The sequence below is a fragment of the Heterodontus francisci genome, chromosome 23 (assembly GCF_036365525.1).
Source record: "Heterodontus francisci isolate sHetFra1 chromosome 23, sHetFra1.hap1, whole genome shotgun sequence".
In the NCBI taxonomy this organism is placed as follows: domain Eukaryota; kingdom Metazoa; phylum Chordata; class Chondrichthyes; order Heterodontiformes; family Heterodontidae; genus Heterodontus; species Heterodontus francisci.
In genome coordinates, this window is record NC_090393.1 from 67989232 (window position 1) to 68010889 (window position 21658).

The 21658-nt window shown below is 45.3% G+C and overlaps 1 protein-coding gene across 2 annotated transcripts in view; it reads right to left on the reverse strand.

Annotated features, from left to right (window-relative positions):
- Positions 1 to 21658, reverse strand: part of si:dkey-91m11.5 (PH_BCR_vertebrate and RhoGAP_Bcr domain-containing protein) — a 632155-nt gene that overhangs the window by 126193 nt on the left and 484304 nt on the right. For both annotated transcript variants that reach the window (XM_068055461.1, XM_068055460.1), the window contains exons 15-16: positions 16162 to 16259; positions 6213 to 6344 (exon numbers count right to left, since the gene is read on the reverse strand). In XM_068055461.1, the coding sequence (XP_067911562.1) occupies positions 6213 to 6344; positions 16162 to 16259 (230 nt within the window). The remainder of the gene's footprint in view (positions 1 to 6212; positions 6345 to 16161; positions 16260 to 21658) is intronic.

Here is a 21658-nt window from a genome sequence, read left to right on the forward strand (position 1 = left end):
CTTTTCCCCCAAACTTAGTAACTATAATGGTCTGAAGATGTTAAGAACAGCCTATGCGTGGGTCTCCCTTTGAATTTTCTCTTCCTCTTAACCCTTCCCATCTGCAGGGAGATGAACTTGGTTTGAGAAACCAGGTTTCATTCATTTATACAATTGTAAGGGTCACTGTTTAAAAATAAGGGGTGGTCCATATAAGACAGAGATGAGGAGAATTTTTTTCTCTCAGAGGGTCGTGAGTCTTTGGAACTCTCTTCCTCAAAAGGCAGTGGAAGCAGAGTCTCTGAATATTTTTTTAAGGCAGAGATAGATAGATTCTTGATAAGCAAGGGGTGAAAGGTTATTGGGGGTAGGTGGGAATGTGGAGTTGAGGTTACAATCAGATTAGCCATGATCTTATTGAATGGCGGAGCAGGCTCGAGGGGCCTAGTGGCCTGCTCCTGCTCCCAATTCGTATGTTTGTATGTTGAACCACAACTCCTTTGCTGTTGACCAGTAGAAATTTGTCATTGGGCTTTTGGATCATTAGCCACCAAATAATCCTGAGTTCCAGCTTATCTAAAAAACAAAAGCTTTGAGGCTGTACTGCCTATTTTGGTTCAGTACTTTTGCTACTACATCTCACCAAGAGCTAATTTAGAAATAACAGCCCAATTGGAATCCAGGCAGATGATTAGTTGAGGCTCTGCATAATATTGCTGACCTTATGAGTCTTGAGTGCATGGAATATCTGTCTGAAAGTTGTAAACCACTAGTAATGTCTAGAGTTTATCTTTACGAATAAGAGACCCTTGGGATGGCAAACTGCAGCAGGTACAAATGTGGGAATTATATGAGCTGTATATTCTCAATTCCAATTCACTTGAGGTGCTTGTTATATTGTTTGATGCAACCGTTGTAGCTGGCTGACTTTATTACATTGGCCTGTAGGGAACTAAGTATTTAACATGTTACAGCTTATTTGAGGCAGGCTGATGGGGGCACTTTTGGAGCTGAAGATTGCATATCCAAGATAAATTGCTGTCATGGCAATAATAACCACATTGGCTACCTCCTTATCATAAATAAGCTTGCAACAGCAACATAGGTCTGTACTTTTACTTACCTGAACCACCAGGAGCAGCCCGTACGCTATTGGGTCTTAACTCCACAGCGTGTGTGTAACGTCACTGCTTAGTTCAAGTCCTGGAAGCCAGCCTGATTGACAGACTTGGCTACCAGTTGGACAGGGAACCAGTTGGTGGAAACTGAAGGACAAGGTAGGTCTGTGTCAGGGGTGGGAATGAGTCGATCCCGGGGGTGGGGGGGGAGGGTTTGTAGGTCTGCAGGTGGAGGTTGGAGACCTGGCAGGTAGGTTGCAAACCTTGGAGTGTGGTTGGGGGGCGGGGGATCAGAGGCCCCAGGGAGGAAGTTCAGGGCATGCCCCATCATGGGGATGGTTCAGGCAGACACAATGGATCCAGAAGTTAGGTGTAGAAGCAAGCCCTCGACTGGATATAGCTGCAGGGATTCCCAAGGCTCAGGAAACCCGGCTGACTGCAGTTGAAATTGAAAAGCTTAATAATATTGAACTTTATAGCCTCATTATCACATTAAAAGTGTCAACCTGCCTCCTTAGACCTCGTTGAACAGCCGTCCACCTTCCCACCTCAGCTGAAGTTGTAAGTGGGCAGGTTGGAGGCGGATGTAGGTTTACCGTCCCACCTAACCCAAATCCGCCTCTTTATTTTGGTTAAAATTCTCCTCCAACATCACAAGGCATGGGCACATAACATTCTCAGGGCCCCAGGTCCTGCTCACCCACCCCACAATGCCATATGCCCCCACTGAGATGAACCACCACTATCACACATATTAAAGTGATTAGAACATAAACATGTTATATTGTGATAACAAAAGAACAGACAAATGTGCGGAACAGCACCCAGGTGACCCATTAAGTGAAGTCAGTGTGGCACCTTTCTTTCCCTAAAACTTCTCCAGGGTGCTCCCCCTGTGGCAGAAGGTGAGGTGGAACCAGCCGGATCCCTAGTCTCTGCCTCTGGCTGAGATGCCCGTGATTTCCATCCTCATCTTGGAGGTGCCCATGGGAGATCAACAGGCTGTGCGGCTGCGTCATTGCAGGGGCTGCCTCTTCTCACAGGGCCTTGGCACAAAGATGGTTCCTGAGTTGGAGGGGACGAGTGGCTGAAGTGTATCAGCATTGCCCCGAGTGGTGGCCTCTTCATCTGCTGTCCTGACTATCTCAGCCTGTTCCTGGCACCCTTGGTTGCTGGATGAAGTCACCGATTGGATTGCAGCTGGCATCCACGCCAAGCATCACAGCGTTATCAGCACGCCTGAGTGGTTGATGTTACAGAGAGTCTCCTACTTCCTGTGTGCATCAGGGCTTTGCTCCTGCACCCACGTGAATGGTGCTGCATATGGCTCTTCAAGACGTAGCTCAATCTCTCAATGGAGGAGCTCATGTGATTGAATCCTTGGGTCATGATAGAGCACATGGACTCCTACTTTGCCTGCCCATGGCTACTCAAGGCCTCTGGAAACCCTGCCAAACAGGAACCTATCTGCCTCTGGCTCTCAAGGAAGACCATCCTTGTTTGAGACACCCAAAACACAGCATCTTTGAGCGGTGAAGCATCACTATGTCTGTCCTCCATCTTCAGAGGGCGACTGCTCACAGCTGACTCTTGTTCACCTCCTCCTGCTCAAGCGTGACGTGAGGTTCACCCAGTGCTCCCCTTTCTATGCTACTTTGGGGCCCAATCAAGGTGAGCTTGTCTGTGCTGGTGGAAGGTGCCGAGGTATGACATAGCGGCACCAATTGGGCAGGTGCACTTAGCTCTCCTGCTGCAACTAGCCCTGTGGGAAACACACAAGAAAATGGAAATGAGGGCTCATCCTACTCAGCAGAGGGTGGTTGGAACCTGGAACACACTGCCTGAAGAGGTGGTACAGGCAGGAACCCTCACAACATTTAAGTAGTATTTAGATGAGTTCCTGAAACGCCATAGCATACAAGGCTGCGGGCCAAGTGCTGGAAAATGGGATTATAATAGCTAGGCTTGATGGCCGGTGCAGACACGGTGGGCTGAAGGGCCTGTTTCTGTGCTATATAACTCTATGACTCTAACAAGTGCACAACTATCCCCTCAGATCCAAAGCATGCATTGGGCAGGAGTCTCCTCCATGCCCTTCACCTCAAGAAAGAGCTATCCAAGACCCCTGTTGCTCATGACCTCCTAACTCGCCATCCCCCACAGAATGCCTTAAGGGCATCCTGTCAAACTCCAGCGCCATCTCCTCTATTGGGGTCGAAGTGTGCAGTTGGGCCACTCCACCACCCGTTCTGGCCATCTCATGACATTATGGGCTCTCCTTGCCTGCAGGATCAGAGGAGAATGATTCCTAAGTAGGCTGCCCTCCCTCATCTCTTCTAGCATGATATACATGTGAGCTGATTGCTCCCTAGTGATGTCCCCATCTGACTGTTGCCCCAGATCTGAGGGTGGCTACCGGCTCAGTGTTGTGACTGCACACTTGATCTGACAATGCTCAGGAGAGCAATGGAATTTCTGTGAGGTCAGCTCACTTGCATTCTGGTGCTTGGAGAATTAGTGACCAATCAACTGGGTGCTGCTGGCCACTCATCTTACCAGATCACAAGAGGTCATTGAACCTTTTCCTACACTGCACCCATGTCCTTCTGGTGAGTCCCTGGCTGCTGACCTCCGTGGCCACCTCCATCCAAGCCCTCTTTGTCTCTCTGGGCAGATATCTCCTTCCTGAAGCCTGGAAGAACACCTCTCTACTCTCTGCAATTGCTTCCGTTGATATTTCCTGGGAGGCATCAGAAAAACATGGTGCTGCCCGGGGACGCATGCCCACGCCAACACTGGCTCTCTGATCTCCCTGCTGTTCCATCCCTGAAGGCAACGGCAACCCCAGTATGGCTGCCGCTTGCCTTTTAAAATAGCTCTCAGTAACCTGGTCCCACTTCCAGGATGTTTCTGGTGCCTATAATTGGGCGCGCATTCACATTAGGCCCTTTACATATGAAAATTGCATTGTGTTACTGATGCTGAGACGGCGCGGGGTTGGGACCCAGAAATGTTCCAGGTGCCAGGTTTCTGACCCCGGAATGAAAATCACGATCAATGTTTCAGGTCAATGACCTTTCAACAGAACTTTCTGATAAATGGTTTTCATCGACCTGAAATGTGAACTTTATTTCTCTCTCCACAGATGCTGCCAGACTTGCTGAGTATTTCCTGCATTTTCTGTTTTTATTGCCGATTTCCAGAATCTGCAGTAGTTTGCTTCTGCGAGGAAATACAAGAAAAAGGCCACATGAAGCTTACAGAAAGCTTTCTGACAAACTGGAAACATTGTTACAGTCAGTGAATGGCACTGACTCAGACTGAGGATAGGGATCCTTGAGCACGGACAACTCTCCTGTACCTTTCCCAAATGGTCATTACTCGTGTGAAACTAGATAGCATGTGTTTGTAGCCTGTTCAATCAGAGAAGGAATCACAGTAAACCCCAATTGTGTTCCTCATCTGACAGTCACATACATGCAGCTTCCACCAGGATCGTGATTCTGGGGTGGTAACCCTGGCAATTACTCCTCTCTTACTCTGAAAATTTTTTTAAACTGTTTTATAAAAGAAATGTAATATTTAATTATTAAAATTTGAACAATCTAATTCCTCCAATATAACGATTTACTGCTATGTAAAACTAGTACCAAGAAATCTCAAACTGAGGGTGACTCAATTCCAAGTTGGATCTAATTTCTCTAAAATACTAGAAGCAACTGTAAGGCTCAATGGGTGCAATCTTAAGCTACAGAATGTAGCTTTTAATAAAAATCAGTCATTAACATAGCTTACCATTGCATTCTTTCACAAACAACAATAACTTGCACTCATATAGTGCCTGTAATGCCAGAGAAACATTTCAAGGCACTTCACAGAGACGCAGGAGACTTTCCACATGGAGTGATTACAGATGCACCAAATGTTTCTTTATTTACTTTTATAAGCAGCTCTGGATAGACATTGGGTAGTATTTTGTCTTTACGACCTGGAGGTTAAACATTGTTTTGGCATCACACAGAAAGAGAAATCTAGTAGGGGATGGGGGTGGGTCTGATCACCCCTTACAGTACCTGCTGAATAGTCATCCACTGAAATAAATTCTGCAAGGAACAAGTAAGTGATCGTTGCCACTCTGCCCAAGTGATGTCCAACACCCAGGCGATAAAGATGAAAATCAGCTCATATCTGTTCTAAGTTCAGAATTCCAATTCACCAAACCATTCTGCATCTACCACTGTTTCATGAAATTCTTAATACAGCTGGAAACAAATCCTTGATCCAAGCACAAAGTGCTGCTCAATCATCTAATTTTCAATGCTCAGTCTGAACGTTGCAATGCTGATATTGCCAACAGTCAGAGGCATTCTTTCCTGGCGTTGGGCAGCTCCAGATCTCTTCTAAGGCAACTTGAGTTTGCAGCCCCAGTGTTTTCAATGAAGCCCCTATTGGTGACATCATGAAATGCTGTCACCATGATAGATGGATAACTGACATTTAGAAAATACTTATTTCTGTATGTCAGTATAAAATGGGCTTTCCTTCTCCCACAGTGCAGTAAAACATGGTTCATGTGTAAGGTCCTAGATAATTCAAGTATCAAAAATGACTCCTCAGATCCCCTTATCAATGAACTGCTTCCTGGTCACACAATTCAATTCTGCTAACCCCAAGAGACTCACATTCCACAACAAATACAGAAAACAGCCATTACATTTTCATACCAAAAACTGAAAATTTAAGTACGCAATAACTCTTTACCATTTAAAATTGTAACTGACAGCTTAAGTAAGTTGAAGTCCTTGAAGTTCTGAAAAACTTAAAGTCTAGCAGAAATTTCAGCTTAGTTGCATTTTTTCTTTAAAAACTCGATGACAAATATAGTGGGAGATAATTTGTACTGACAAAAGATCAGAAACTGTAAAATAACACCTGGTAACCATAGACATTCAAGCTCTCTGTCATCGGCAGTTTCAAATTATGAGTTAAAGAAAATGCAGGTTAAAAGTAATAATTGTGTGAAGGTTGAGAGAATCTGAATTTCCAGGTAACCTACTGACCCTTTCAAAGAATCACGCCTTTGTGGTAGCCTTTAAGACTGAGTGAAGGACCTACCTGAATCTGTCCTTTCCCCATGATTTTATCAGTAATTTCAGCATCTTCTTTGGTGAGTTTGGTTTTGTTGTAGCATTTTTCGTAACATAGAATTCTTAGAGTCTGAGAGCCTTCCAGTTCGATTTCAAATTCCTGCAAAAAGAAAATTACAACTCTTAAAGCAGAAATAAATTTTGGGGGAGTGGGGAAGAGTAAATACTTACTACTACTTTCCTATTCTACATAGAAACATAATCTGCTCACCACAATTTTTATTTGATGTTTCTGTGCAATTATCAAATTTAATGTCCTCTGAGCTGGGTCTCCTCCTTGCTAGACCACTGGTGACATGGTGACATCATTGACAGAGAGGACCCATAGTAAAAAAATTGGGGTACCAATTTCATATCCATCTGACAACAATGTGACCTAGGAAAGCAGCCTGCAGGCTTTTAAATCTGCATCCTTAGCATTCAATGGTGAAGCTATTATTCTTCTACATAAAATGGAAAGGCCTCCATAATGACTCAACGGGTTTATCCAGTGAACAGCTGAGTCATGCAGAACAGGAATATCCCAGGGTTGATTTCTTGTTTGTGCACAACTGGAGCAGTGGCCGGGGAGCTACCATTTGCTCTTGGATCAATGTTTGTACTCCTGATCACTATGCAATGCTCACCTGTGTGTAAATGGTGGGTGAGGATAGGATTATGCTCATATCCTGTGATCAAATAGCCCACTGACATTCTATATTAGGATTCACACATGACTAATCGCTACTTGGACAAGGGAGGGAAGGGTAACTGGCATTGTCAAACTCTACCCTCGCAACAACTCAACACTTGTAAGGGGAAGGGAGGGGACAGCAGGATAGAAAGTTAGAGAGAACATAGAATGAAAGGGAAGTTTGAACTAAATGTCCATGAAAGCTGTCAGATTATTGTAAGAGCCCAAGGGAAGATAGCCTATTCCTTTACCTCATCTGGTCTGCAAGTGAGTCTATACCACACTATGCAGTTGTCTCTAAACACTTTGTCAAGAAAACCCTATATGCCAAATGAGAAATATTAATTTCTTCGGTTGGAAACTTACATTAGACTTTAAAGGGAAAAATCCTACAGTAACTTTAAAAAAAAACTAGCAGACAAAATGACCACTGCAATTTACATCCAAAATACCAGGAGATTGAACTTGGAGACAAAAAGTCCAACAAAAAGCCCAGCCAGGACAATGGCTTGCTCTAAGTGATTGAATTATCTAAAATGGCTTCATTGGCACAGCATTCAGGACAATCCTCAAATACTGACTTTGAAAGAACAAACCCCCTCCAAGTGTAAATTGACATCCTGGGGCATGTGGAACCTTGAATTTCATTAGAAGGTTCCAGAAAAACCTGAAGTAACCATGTGACCGCCTGTCCATCTCGCAGAAGTTGTTACACAGACAAAGAGACAAGGGCAGGAATTTTACGCCCCTCCAAAGAGCGGGAAGGCAGTGGGGGGGTTGGGGGTAAAATGGAGCTGGAGGCTTGGGGGGACCCTTCTCGACCCACTCCCGCCTCCGCCGCCAGTTTACGTAGGGCGGTGGCGGCAAAAAACACCCTGCCCGCCCCAGGGCAATCAAGGCCCTTAAGTGGCCACTGAAGGGCCTACACCCGCCGCAATGGGGATTTTACCCTTGGCAATCAGGTGGCCCAGGCCCAAGAAAAGCCGCCTGTTAAAAGCAGGCAGCTCTCTGATGGCCTGGGGGGGCCCTCATGATCGGGCACCCTGTGCCCAACAGAGGGCCGCCCCCACTGCCCCAACCACCAACACAAAACGCGCCCCACCTGTCCCCCCCAATCGACAACCCGTGCCTCACTGGGGCCCGCCAGATCACCCCCGGCAAGGCAACAAAAACATGCCTTGGTTCCGGGCTCCCTGACATCTTCGTCTTGAAGCTGGGCTGCAGTCCCAGCAGTGGCCACCACTCCTGGTGGCACTGATTGGCTGGCAGCTCTATTAGGCAGGACTTCCTTCCTCAAGCAGGTGGAAGTCCCGCCTCAGAACAATTAAAGGCCGGGGACCCGCAAAACGCGGGTGAGATCCCCAGGCCAGGCGGAAGCGGGTTCGCCACCGACCTTTCAGGCAGTAGATGGCTCCTGTCCGCCAAGGGTACAATCCCGGCCATGCAGTAACTGAGTAGGTAGCAGCAGAGAAGGTTTCAGGCCTCCCTTTCTCTCAGTCTCTCTTTCCCTCTCCACAGAAAACTTCAAGTTTGAAAACTGTATGTAACTTGGGGACCCTCCAAGTCTACAGACTGCTACCGCCAGCGACCAGGGGAAGCGAGCCAAATACAATTCTGCCTTCAGGAAAACCCTGAGAAAAGCAAGCCAGCCAAAGTGCACTTTGACCAGCGAGGACTTAAAGAATATAGCTTCAGTCGAGGACTATCGGATCATCTATTTTTAGCTCTGTAATCTATTTGTGTGTGTGTGATTCTCGTGTGAATATATGCGTCAATGTTTAGCATATTTTTTGTATTTTTAAATCGAGGTTAAAGTATAATAAACTTATCTCTTTCTTGTTTAAATTCAAGAAAAGCTGTCCGATTGGTTCTTTCACGATCACATTAAAGGAAAAGAGTGAAACACTCATTGAGGTGATGAGCACAATCACTGTTTAAAAGGAATAAACCCTGTTGCGGGCAAGTAAGAGGGAGGGGAAGAGGGGAGCCTGAGAGCTGGCCGTAACCCTCAGGGCGACAAAGGTTGGGCAATAAATGTTGGTGTTGTCTGTATCCCAACAACTTCCCTTTCCCTTTAAATATTAGCATCTGAATAACCTAACGTGATGCTATGAAGCACATAGCAGTTTCCAGGAAAAATAAGTTGCTCGCAACTGAACGAAAGTAAACAAATGAGTTCCCTATGTACTTCATTAATTGCAATTGTTAAAGTTAATTAAAACGGGAACATAGAGGATGGTGGTGTATTGGTAATGGTACTGGCTCTAGTAATCCAGAGGCCCCGGCTAATGTTATGGAGGGCACAAGTTCAAATCCCAGCACGGCAGCTGGTGGAATTTAAATAAAATGAATTAATAAATCTGATATAAAAAACTTGTCTCAGTAATGGCGGCCACGAAACTATTGAATTGTTGTAAAAACACATCTGTTTTACTAATGCCCTTTAGTGAAGGAAATCTGCTGTCCTTACCTGGTCTGGCCTACACGTGACTCCACACCATAGCAACATGGTTGATTTTAACTACCCTCTGAAATGGCCTGGCAAGCCAATCAACTATACCAAACCACTACAGAAAAGTGAAAAAAAATGGACAGACCACACGGCATTGACCCAAGCAACAGCCTGACATAGTTATACCAACCGAATCATACCTTACAATGTCCCAGACTCCTCCATCACCATTGCTGGGTATGTCCTGTCCAACTGGAGGCCCACCAGAGGTGGCAATACAGTGGTATACAGTCAGGAAGGACTGGTCATGGGAGTCCCCAACATTGACTCCAGACCCCATAATGTCTCATGGCATCAGGTCAATCATGGGCAAGGAAACCTCCTACTGATTACCACCTACTGCCCTCCCCCAGCTGATGAATCAGTACTCCTCCATGTGGAACACCACTTGGAAGAAGCAATGAGGGTAGCAAGAACAAACTGTGGGTGGGGACTTCAATGTCCATCACCAAGAGTGGCTCGGTAGCACCACTACTGACCAAGCTGGCTGTGTCCTGAAGGAAATATCTGTTAGATTGGGTCAGCAGCAGGTGCTGTGAGAGCCAACAAGACGGAAAAAAAGATGCATCCATCTGTGACGGGGTTAGTAGGAGTGACCACCGCACAGTCCTTGTGGAGACGAAGAAGACCTGACTCCACACTGAGGATACTGTCCATCGTATTGTGTGGCATCTTGCTAAATGGGATAGATTTCGAACAGATCTAGCAGCTCAAAACTGGACATCCACGAGGTGCTGCGGGCCATCAGGAGCAGCAGCATTATATTCAACCACATTCTGTAACCTCACAGCCCGGCATATCCCTCACACTACCATTAACAAGAGGGTTGATGTAGACATTGTAGTTAAAGAGGAGTGTGAAATATTAGATACGACAAGCATAATGAGATAGGAAGTACTGGAGACTCTGACATCCTTGAAAGTGGATAAATCGCCAGGACCCGATGGATTGCATCTCAGGTTGTTAAAGGAAGCCTGGGAGGAAATAGCGGATGCACTGAGCATAATGAGAGGGGAAGTACCGGAGGGTCTGACATCCTTGAAAGTGGATAAATTGCCAGGTTGTTAAAGGAAGCCAGGGAGGAAATAGCGGAAGCGCTGAGGATCATCTTCAAATCCTCACTAGATACAGGCGAGGTGCCAGAGAATTGGAGGTCTGTGAATGTTGTACCATTGTTTAAAAAGGGTGACAGCGATAGGCCAAATAATTATAGGCCAGTCAGCCTGACCTCGGTGGTGGGTAAATTGTTAGAAGCTATTCTGAGGGACAGGATAAACTGCCACTTAGAAAGGCATGGATTAATCAGGGATAGTCAGCATGGATTTGTTAAGGGAAGGTCATGACTTACTAACTTAATTGAGTTTTTTGAGGAAGTAACAAGGAGGATTGATGAGGGTAGTGCAGTGGATGCAGTCTAAATGGAATTTAGTAAGGTATTTGAAAAGGTCCCACATGGCAGACTGGTCAGTTATATGAAAGCCCATGGGATACAGGGGAACAACCTGAGATGCAATCCATTGGGTCCTGGTGATTTATCCACTTTCAAGGATGTCAGAGTCTCCAGGGGCGGTACAGTGGTGCAGTGGTTAGCACCGCAGTCTCACAGCTCCAGCGACTCGGGTTCAATTCTGGGTACTGCCTGTGTGGAGTTTGCAAGTTCTCCCTGTGTCTGCGTGGGTTTTTGCCGGGTGCTCCGGTTTCCTCCCACCACCAAAAGACTTGCATGTTGATAGGTAAATTGGCCATTATAAATTGCCCCTAGTATAGGTAGGTGGTAGGAGGATATAGGGACAGGTGGGGTCGGAATATGGGATTAGTGTAGGATTAGTATAAATGGGTGGTTGATGGTCAGCACAGACTCGGTGGGCCGAAGGGCCTGTTTCAGTGCTGTATCTCTAAATAAAAAAAATAAATAAATAAAAAATGTGGCAGTTTGGATCCAGAATGGGCTCAGGGCCAGGAAACAAAGGGTAGTAGTCGACGGATGGTTTTGTGAATGGAAAGCGGTTTCCAGTGGCGTTCCACAGGGCTCAGTGCTTGGTCCCTTGCTGTTTATGGTATATATTAATGATTTGGACTTAAATGTGGGAGGCATGATTGGGAAATTTGCTAATGACACAAAAATTGGGCGTGCAGTTGATAGTGAAGAGGATAGCTGTAGACTCCAGAAAGATATCAATGGTTTGGTTGAGTGGGCGGAAAAGTGACAAATGGAGCTGTATAAAACACTGGTTAGGCCACAGTTGGAGTATTGCGTGCAGTTCTGGTCACCACATTACAGAAAGGGCATAATTGCTCTGGAGAGAATACAGAGGAAACTTACAAGAATGTTGCCAGGGCTCGAAAGTTGCAGCTATGGAGGAAAGATTGGATAGGCTAGGGTTGTTTTCCTTTGAATAGAGGAGGCTGAGGGGTGACTTAATAGAGGTGTACAAAATTATGAGGGGCCTAGATAAAATAGACAGGGAGGACCGGTTTCCCCTAGTGGAGCGGTCAATTACCAGGGGGCACAGATTTAAGGTGGTTGGTAGAAGGATTAGAGGGGACATGAGGAAAAACTTTTTCACCCAGAGGGTGATGGGTGTCTGGAATTCACTGCCAGGAAAGGTGGTGGAGGCAGAAACCCTCAATTCTTTTTAAAAGGTACCTGGACATGCACCTGAGATGCTGTAACCAGCAAGGTTATATATCAGCTGCTGGAAGGTGGGATTAGATTGGGCGGCTAGTTTATTTCGGCCGACATGGACAGGACAGGCTGAATGGACTCCTTCTGTGCCGTAATTTTTCTCTGGTTTCTATGGTTCTAACATCAAGCCAGGGGATCAAATCTGGTTCAATGAGGAGTGCAGGACAGCATGCCAGGAGCAGCACAAGGCATACTTAAAAATGAGGTGCAAACCTGGTGAAGTTACAATACAGGACTACATGCATGCTAAACAGCAGAAGACGCATGCGCAGACAGAGCTAAGCTATCCCACAAACAATGGATCAGATCAAAGCTCTGCAGAGCGGCCACATGCAGTTGTGGATGGTGGTGGACAATTCACAACAAACCGGAGGAGGAGACTCCACAAATATCCCAATCCTTAATAATGGGGGAGCCCAGCACATCAGTGTAAAAGACATTTGCAACCAACCTCAGCCAGAAGTGCTGAGTGGATGATCCATCTCGGCTTCCTCCTGGGGTCCCTAGCATCATAGATGCCAATCCTCAGACAATTTGACTCATTCCATGTGTTATTAAGAAACAGCTGAGCACACTGGATACAGAAAAGGCTATGGGCCCTGACAACATCCTGGCAGTAGTACTGAAGACTTGTGCTCCAGAACTAGCTGTGCCCCCAGCCAAACTGTTCCAGTATAGCTACAACACTGGCATTTACCCGACAATGTGGAAAATTGCCCAGGTATGGCCTTTACACAAAAAGCAGGAGAAATCCAATCCAGCCAATTACCGCCCCATCAGTCTATTCTCGATCATCAGCAAAGTAACGGAAAGTGTTAACAGTGCTATCAAGTGGTACCTACTAGCTTACTAAGCAGTAACCTGCTCACCGATGCTCAGTTTGGGTTCCTCCGGGGCCAAATAGCTCCTGACTTCATTACAGCCTTGATCCAAACATGGACAAAAGAGCTGAATTCAAGAATTGAGGCGAGTGTGACTGCCCTGGACAGCAAGGCAGCATTTCACCGAGTGTGGCATTGGGAGCCCTTGCAAAATTGAAATCAGTGGGGATCAGAGGGAACACTCTACACTGGTTGGAGTCATACCTAGCACAAAGGAAGATGGTTGTGGTTGTTGGAGGCCAAACAGTTCAGGCCCAGGACATTGCTGCAGGAGTTCCTCAGGGTAGTGTCCTAGGCCCAACCATCTTCAGCTGTTTCATCAATGACCTTCCCTCCATCATAAGGTCAGAAGTGGGGATGTTCGCTGATGCTTGCACAGTGTTCAGAATCATTCGGGATTCCTCAGAGCAGTCCGTGTCCACATGCAGCAAGACCTGGACAACATCCAGGCTTCGGCTGATAAGTGGAAAATTACAATCGTGCCACACAAGTGCTAAGCAATGACCATCTCCAGCAAGACAGAATCTAACCATTGCCCCATGACATTCAACAGCCTTACCATCACTGAATTCCCCACCATCAACATCCTGGGGGTTACCAGTGACCAGAAACTGGAGTACCCATATAAATACTGCAGCTAAAAGAGCAGGTCCGAGGCTGGGAATTCTGCAGTGAGTAACTCACCTCCTGACTCCTCAAAGCCTGTTTACCATCTACAAGGCACAAGTCAGGAATGTGATGGAATACTCTCCACTTACTTGGATGAATGCAGCTCCAACAACACTCAAGAAGCTCAACACCATTAAGGACATAGCAGCCTGCTTGACTGGCACCCCATCCACCACATTAAACATTCACTCCCTCCACACTGCTGCACAGCAGTGTGCATCAGATACAAGATGCACTGCAGCAAATTGTCAAGCCTTGACAGCACCTTCCAAACCTGCGACCTCTACCACCTAGAAGGGCAAGGGCGGCAGACACATGAGAACATAACCACCTGCAAGTTTCCCTCCAAGTCAGATACCATCCTGACATGGAACTGTATTGCTGCTGCTGCTGGTTCAAAATCCTGGAATTGCCCTCCTAACAGTACTGTGGATATACCTGTACCACATGGGCTGTAGTGGTTCAAGAAGGCGGTTCACCACCATCTTCTCAAGGGCAATTAGGGATGGACAACAAAAGCTGGCATAGCCAGCGATGCCCACATCCCATGAAAAGAATTTTTAAAAACATTAAAAGGACTTGTATAGATTTATACCAACCACAATAGCAAAAAATGTGAGAAATACAACTCAGACCCATCAGTATCTAAAAAGAGAAAAGACAGGCTTGTGTTTTAAGTCAAAACTCTTTACTTTTCACCCAAAGTATTAATCTGTCTTTTCTCTTTTAGATGCTGACTGGCCCATTATGTATTGACCAGCATTTGGAGCTTTATTCCTCCTTTATTTCTGGCTGATTTTCTGCCCTGTATTTTCCTCTTGTTAATTTCCTGCCTGATGCCAATTTAAGCATCGCTATTGCTGCTCTGACGGTGATCTTCTGGTTTATATGGTTCACTGCCACACCATACGATGCAAATTGGTCAGTTGCCAGCATTATTATTCCCACCATTTTCTCTCTTGCCTTCCTCTCCTGAAGGTGCTGACTCCTTCCCAAGATACAGTTGCAAGGGTGCTGATTGTTCTCTGTTCAAGTGGCCATTCTTTATGTGTGAGCCTAAACAGTCAGTTGTCAGGATATTTGACTGAGGGATGCATTACATCAGAGCTCAATTTTGTCCATTTACATGTATATCAAGCGGGAAGTGCGGACAGTTACTCTCTGAATAAAGTCACCGAGCCTTTGCAGGAGCTCCTGATGACCATCTTTTAACAATTTTGATTATTTATGCCTTACTTCAAGTCATATAACATGAAAATATTTATAAATAATTAAAATAATTTATAAAACGTTGTACAAGCTCTTGCTCTAAAAATCTCTTTCTTGTCAACATGCACATAAATGAAAAATAAATTTAAAAGTCAAGGTACATATTATATGTCTACATATATTCTGGGAAGAAGAAACCTGGAAAAGAAGTAATTATAAATTCACTGTTGCTTTTATATCTGAGTATAATTACATGTTTACATGGGTTTAAAAATTTCAAAATAAAAACGATTTTTTTTTAAAGTTACACTTCATCAATCATTATAAGTATTCAATTTTACAGACTAACTACTGCACGGGAACATAGGACTTAGGAGCAGGAGTAGACCATTCGGCCCTTCGAGCTTGCTCCGCCATTCGATACGACATAAACAGACTATTCTCAATACTTTCAGTAGGACCATCAAGGATGTTGTTTAAACCCAGTTTTCTTCACCTTGCACTATCTCCTTATCTAATTATGGCCTTATTGTTCACATTATCACTCCTACCCCATTTCTTTTTTTACGCTTCCAATTTTCAAAAAGATCCTGGCTGCCCCCTGTCACCCGCACCAAGACCTGTATATAGTCCAAAATATAAATTATTCATACAAGAGCACTGGAGGGAGGGGCAGTATGAATCAAAGGACAATGATCAGGAGCAACAAACCTAGCTGATTTTAACCCTCCCTAGCCCAGAGACCCAATGACTGAGATCTGCCTACTCAGAACAGACCAAGGTTCAAACCAGGTACTGCACCACAGAGAACATTTACTAAGCTGTCCATTAGAGAGCTTCCAGTCATCAGATCTATCCCCAATACCCTCAATCACACCGTCTTAACAGGCAGCCTTAGCTCAACAAACTGTGAGTCAAGTCTCCAGGGAATATGCAGAGTGGAACCAGATGTTTCCTCACAGTGAGGCAGGGAACACACAGAAAGCGAATGGCCCGGTTTCACTCTCAAGCATCCAGAAGACAGTTACAAAACAACACCCTTGGAGAACAGGTAACCAGACTACTTCCGGCGTTCCGAAGAAGGGTCACTGACCCGAAACGTTAACTCTGCTTCTCTTTCCACAGATGCTGCCAGACCTGCTGAGTGACTCCAGCATTTCTTGTTTTTGTAACCAGACTACTTACTTGCCTGGAAAATGGAGTAAAACTGCATACTTGCCATTGCAGTCAGATAGAGGAGTCAAGCAATCTGAACAGGGGTCCAATATGTGCAACATGAAGGCTTACCTCATTCCAGTTTGGTTCCATTGTGTCCCTGTAGACTCTCGTCTTTGCCTTGTTAACAAAGTAGCCAAATGAATCTACTTCTAACGTACAGTATAAATCTGTTCAAAAACAAGAGAAAAAAATCTATAAATAATAATTACATGAGACCTCTGGATAAGAAGTGCTGCCTATTCAACTGAAACCTGGTTGGTGCAGTGAGCCACAGAACAGATCACAAACATATGAAAAGAGGGAAAAACCAGTCAGACCCAGCAATTCTCATTATACCTGTTATACAGTACAACCTCATGCACCACCCCTCTCTTGTTAACAGTACTAACTCCTGGGAAAGGTAAAGTGGATGTCATGCTCACGAGATGTGCAGCGATGAAAATACAGAATCAAACTGAAGAGTTATAAAAAAAATTGGAACTATTTTAAGGAGACTGATACATGTGCTGTCAACAAAATGGCGGACAAGACACATGACCCTCAGCATTGCTTGCCCTCAAATCCACATCCATGTCCACTGTGACTGAAAACCAATTAAGCCCCGTCTGCATGGAAATTCGACAGATAATCACACCTGGATGTGAGCTATACGCAAACACAATGAGACTAGACCTTTCGCAGACTTCTTGTTCCCCAATAACCTCCATTATAATGGAGTGTGAACCACCGTCATCTCCTCAGAACGGGGTCATCATCAAGGCCGTTATACAGCTAGGACTGAAACCTAAAGTCACTTGGGTAAAGCCAACCCTTGTAAAAATTCACCTTAAAAGGCAATCGGTTTGAGGCACAAGGGGAGACACTTTTCAGGACAGACTGGAGACAACATCATCAGTTTAGTCTGTCCTCAGCTCTCAGTCTCTTTGGACTCCTTGTCTCAAGAGACAATGGGTAAGCGCCTAGAGGTGGTCAGTGGTTTGTGGAGCAGCACCTGCAGTGGCTATAAAGGCCACTTCTAGAGTGACAGACTCTTCTACAGGCGTTGCAGGTAAAGTTGGTTGTCGGGGCTGTTACACAGTTGGTTCTCTCCTTCCACTGCTGTCTCTTTTCCTGCCAACTGCTGAGTTTCTTCGACTCGCCTCTCTTTAGCCCCGCCCTTATACCTGTCCACCAGCTCTGGCGATCGCTGGCAACTGACTCCCATGACTTGTGGTCAATATCGCAGGACTTCATGTCGCGTTTGCAGACGTCTTTAAAGCAGAGGCATGGACAGCCGGTGGGTCTGATACCAGTAACGAGCTCGCTGTACAATGCGTCCTTGGGGATCCTGCCATCTTCCATGCGGCTCACATGGCCAAGCCATCTCAAGCGCCGCTGGCTCAGTAGGGCGTACATGCTGGGGATGTTGGCCGCCTCGACGAGGACTTCTGCGAAGAAGATGGAATGCGTTGAGACATCGCTCTTGGCTTACAGCAAGGTACTGAGGACATAGGCTTGAAACACTTGGACTTATGTGTTCCATGTCAGTGCATCATTTTCCCACACCCTCTTGGCTAGTCTGGACATAGCAGCGGAAGCCTTTCCCATGTGCTTGTTGATTTCTGCATCTAGAGACAGGTTACTGGTGATCGTTGAGCCTAGGTAGGTGAACTCTTGAACCACTTCCAGAGCGTGGTCGCCGATATTGATGGATGGAGCATTTCTGACGTCCTGTCCCATGATGTTCGTTTACTTGAGGCTGATGGTTAGTCCAAATTTGTTGCAGGCAGCCGCAATCCTGTCGATGCGTCTCTGCAGACACTCTTCTGTGTGAGATGTTAATGCAGCATCGTCAGCAAAGAGGAGTTCCCTGATGAGGACTTTCCGTACTTTGGTCTTCACACTAAGACGGGCAAGGTTGAACAACCTATCTGATCTTGTGTGGAAGAAAATTCCTTCTTCTGAAGACTTTAAACGCATGTGAGAGCAGCAGTGAAAAGAAGATCCCAAACAGTGTAGGTGTGAGAACACAGCCATGTTTCACGCCACTCAGGATAGGAAAGGGGTCTGATGAGGCCTTGTGGTGAATAGTGCCTTTCATATTGTCATGCAATGAGCTGATGATACTTAGTAGCTTTGGTGGACATTCGATCTTTGCTAGTTGTCTGAAGAGACCACGTCTGCTGACGCGGTCAGAGGCTTTGGTGAGATCTATGAAGGCAACATAGAGGGGCATCCCTTGTTCGTGGCATTTCTCCTGTAGCTGGCGAAGGGAGAACAGCATGTCAATGGTTGATCTCTCTGCGCGAAAGCCACACTGTGCCTCAGGCTAGGCACGCTCAACCAGCTTCTGGAGTCTGTTTAAAATGACATGAGCGAAGGCTTTCCCCACTATGCTGAGCAGGGAGATTCTACGGTAGTTGTTGCAGTCACCGCGGTCACCCTTGTTCTTATAGAGGGTGATGATATTGGCATCATGCATGTCCTGTGGTACTGCTCCCTCATCCCAGCACAGGCAAAGCAGTTCATTGAGTGCTGAGAGTATAGCAGGCTTGGCACAGTACAGCAACAAAAAAGGCCATTTTGAATTTCAGCAAGGCTAAGAGAGAGAGACCGATTCCAGCCAATATAGTTGAACCCTGCGGAACAAATTGGAAGCTAGCTACAGCAGAGACTAGAGTGCCTTTACCAAAAACGACTTTTCTACCAGTGAGATTTGTCTTAAGACATCAACACTGTCTTGAACCCAAATGGAACTGCCAGGAGACTGCAATAGCCCAACGAATACCAGACCACCAACAAACATGCCCGCAACTTAAAAAAATTAACCTTCCGAGAAGGAATCCCACAGATTATTCCTGAAACAACAGACTTTTACTACCTGAACTCCTCTTACCCTGTACTTTTCTATCTATCTTCTCAAAAGTGCATGCGAGAGTGAATGCGTGCTTGAGTGGTGTTGCTATCATTTCGGGATTTGTTAAAAAGTTATTTTTTTTTTACCTACGAGAAAACCTGTCTGACGTTTCTTTTGACAAAGAAAGCATAAGGAGTTAAAATACTAATAACAAAAACACTTGCTGTGATCAGTTGGGAGGTGAACAGTGGAAATGAGCCACACCATCACCCATCTAACCATAACATGGAGAATAGAAGCATCTGGTCAATTTCAGGAGAACTTTAGAAATTTCCTCCCCAGCTCCCTGCAGGAATCATGCATGGTCCAGAGACAATGGATGCCTATAACATATTAGTAACTACACTTAACTAATTCAATTTCTCTCTCCACCACGAATCCCAGTGTTCTGAGGCCATAGCAACAGAAGGCTGTACAGGATTGGAATAGACTACTCTTAAAAAGTTAAAGACTCAGACCATACTTTATCTCTATCATCCTTCTAGCCCTAGCTGCTAAACTTTTACCTATCATTGTCTTTAAATGTGCACCATTGTCTGCTTTTGTTGCCTTTTTAGTGGGCTATTCCATGTATTCAGCATATGTGAAGTTAAATCTTAACTGTATTAATCTTTGCTCCTCTAAATTTGAATCAATATTTTGTTAATATTGCTTATCTCTTTGGAACCCAGTTTATGTATTCACTCTAAGAACTGAACTACCTCAATAAAGTTGCCACTAAACTGATCTTTTATTGCAATCTAAGCATCTCCAGTACCATGAAATCTTTCCTCATAGCAGAGGTATTTCAATATCACTTATTAGCTATTTGTCCTTATCTGTACTTCCTCCAAGGTCAGGATGTTATTGCCATTACAAAGGCTTGGTTCAACAATGATCAACACTGGGCAAATGTACAGGGATACATACCAGAAGGATGTGGAGGCTTTGGAGAGGGTACAGAAGATGTTTACCAGGATTAAAAATAAGAAATGCTGGAAATACTCAGCAGGTCTGGCAGCATCTGTGGAAAGAGAAGCAGAGTTAACATTTCGGGTCAGTGACCCTTCTTCGGAACTTTGGGTTCCAAAGAAGGGTCACTGACCCGAAACGTTAACTCTGCTTCTCTTTCCACAGATGCTGGCAGATCTGCTGAGTATTTCCAGCATTTCTTGTTTTTATTTCAGATTTCCAGCATCCGCAGTATTTTGCTTTTAGGTTTACCAGGATGTTGCCTGGTCTGGAGGGTATTAGCTATGAGGAGAGGTTGGATAAACTCGGATTGTCTTCACTGGAACGACGGAGGTGGAGGGGGCGACCTGATCGAGGTTTACAAAGTTATGAGTGGCATGGACAGAGTGGATAGTCAGAAGCTTTTTCCCAGAGTGGAAGAGTCAGTTACTAGGGGACATAGGTTTAAGGTGCGAAGGGCAAAGTTTAGAGGGGATGTGAGAGGCAAGTTTTTTTTTTACACAGAGGGTGGCGAGTGCCTGGAACTTGCTGCCGGGGGAGGTGGTGGAAGCAGGTATGATAGCGACGTTTAAGAGGCATCTTGACAAATACATGAATAGGATGGGAATAGAGGGATACGGACCCCAGAAGTGCAGAAGGTTTTAGTTTAGACAGACATCAAGATCGGCGCAGGCTTGGAGGGCCGAATGGCCTGTTCCTGTGCTGTACTGTTCTTTGATACAGATTACTTCCGAAAAGACAAATTAGAAGGGCTGTGTATTCCTTCATTTTAAAGAAAACTAAAACCATCATATTTGGGACTTCCTACCCACCCCTCCCCCATTCCACCTCTGGCCACTCTCGGGTTGAACCAAACCATTTGTAACCTTCGCACCCTGGGAATCCTTTTCAAACCTGAGCTGAGCTTTAAACCTTACATTTTATCCATCATGAAGACTTATTTCCATCTCCACAACACTGCACAGCCCAGCACCGATCTCAACCCATCTACCACTGAAATGATATAGATCCCTCTGTCACCTTCAAATTCAACTTCTCCAATGCTCTCCTTGTCGGTCTCCCATCTTCCGTGCAACAAAAATGACACCTTACCCAAACTTCTGTTGGCCAAATTCTGTTCCACACTATTTTCCACTTATCTCTCACACCCACTTCACTGACCTACACTGGAATGTCATCTCCTAATACATTAAATTCAAAATCCTTTTCCTCATGTAAAAATACCTCCATGGCCTTGCCCATCCCTACAATTTCCTCCAGTCCCATATCCCTTCATCAATGCCATTCAGCCTTCCAGCATCTCCCCCTTCCTTTTACACAACCCACCCCACCCCCTGCACCCCATTGCTGGCAGACACTGTAGGTGACTCTGTCCTACTCTTTGGAACTTCCTCCCTGCACCTCTTTGCCTTTCCATCTTTACAAACCTCTAAGAATCAGTTTTTTGATCGAGCTCTCAATCACCACTGCTAATCTCTTCCTTCTTGGCTTGACAACCGATTTCATTTCACCTATTTATGGAGTGTTTTACAAAAGTGCTTCAATTTTTTAAATATTTTATTTTTTGAAGACTTTGAAACTGAAAAGATTCCATTGGATGTGTTTTTTTTCCACGAGGTTTACCGAAAGGATACTGGAGATGTTGGTTGAAAGCCATCTGTGCTAGAAATCGTGTGCTTTGGGCTCAGTAAACAACAGAACCCTTGGTGACCTGGGGAA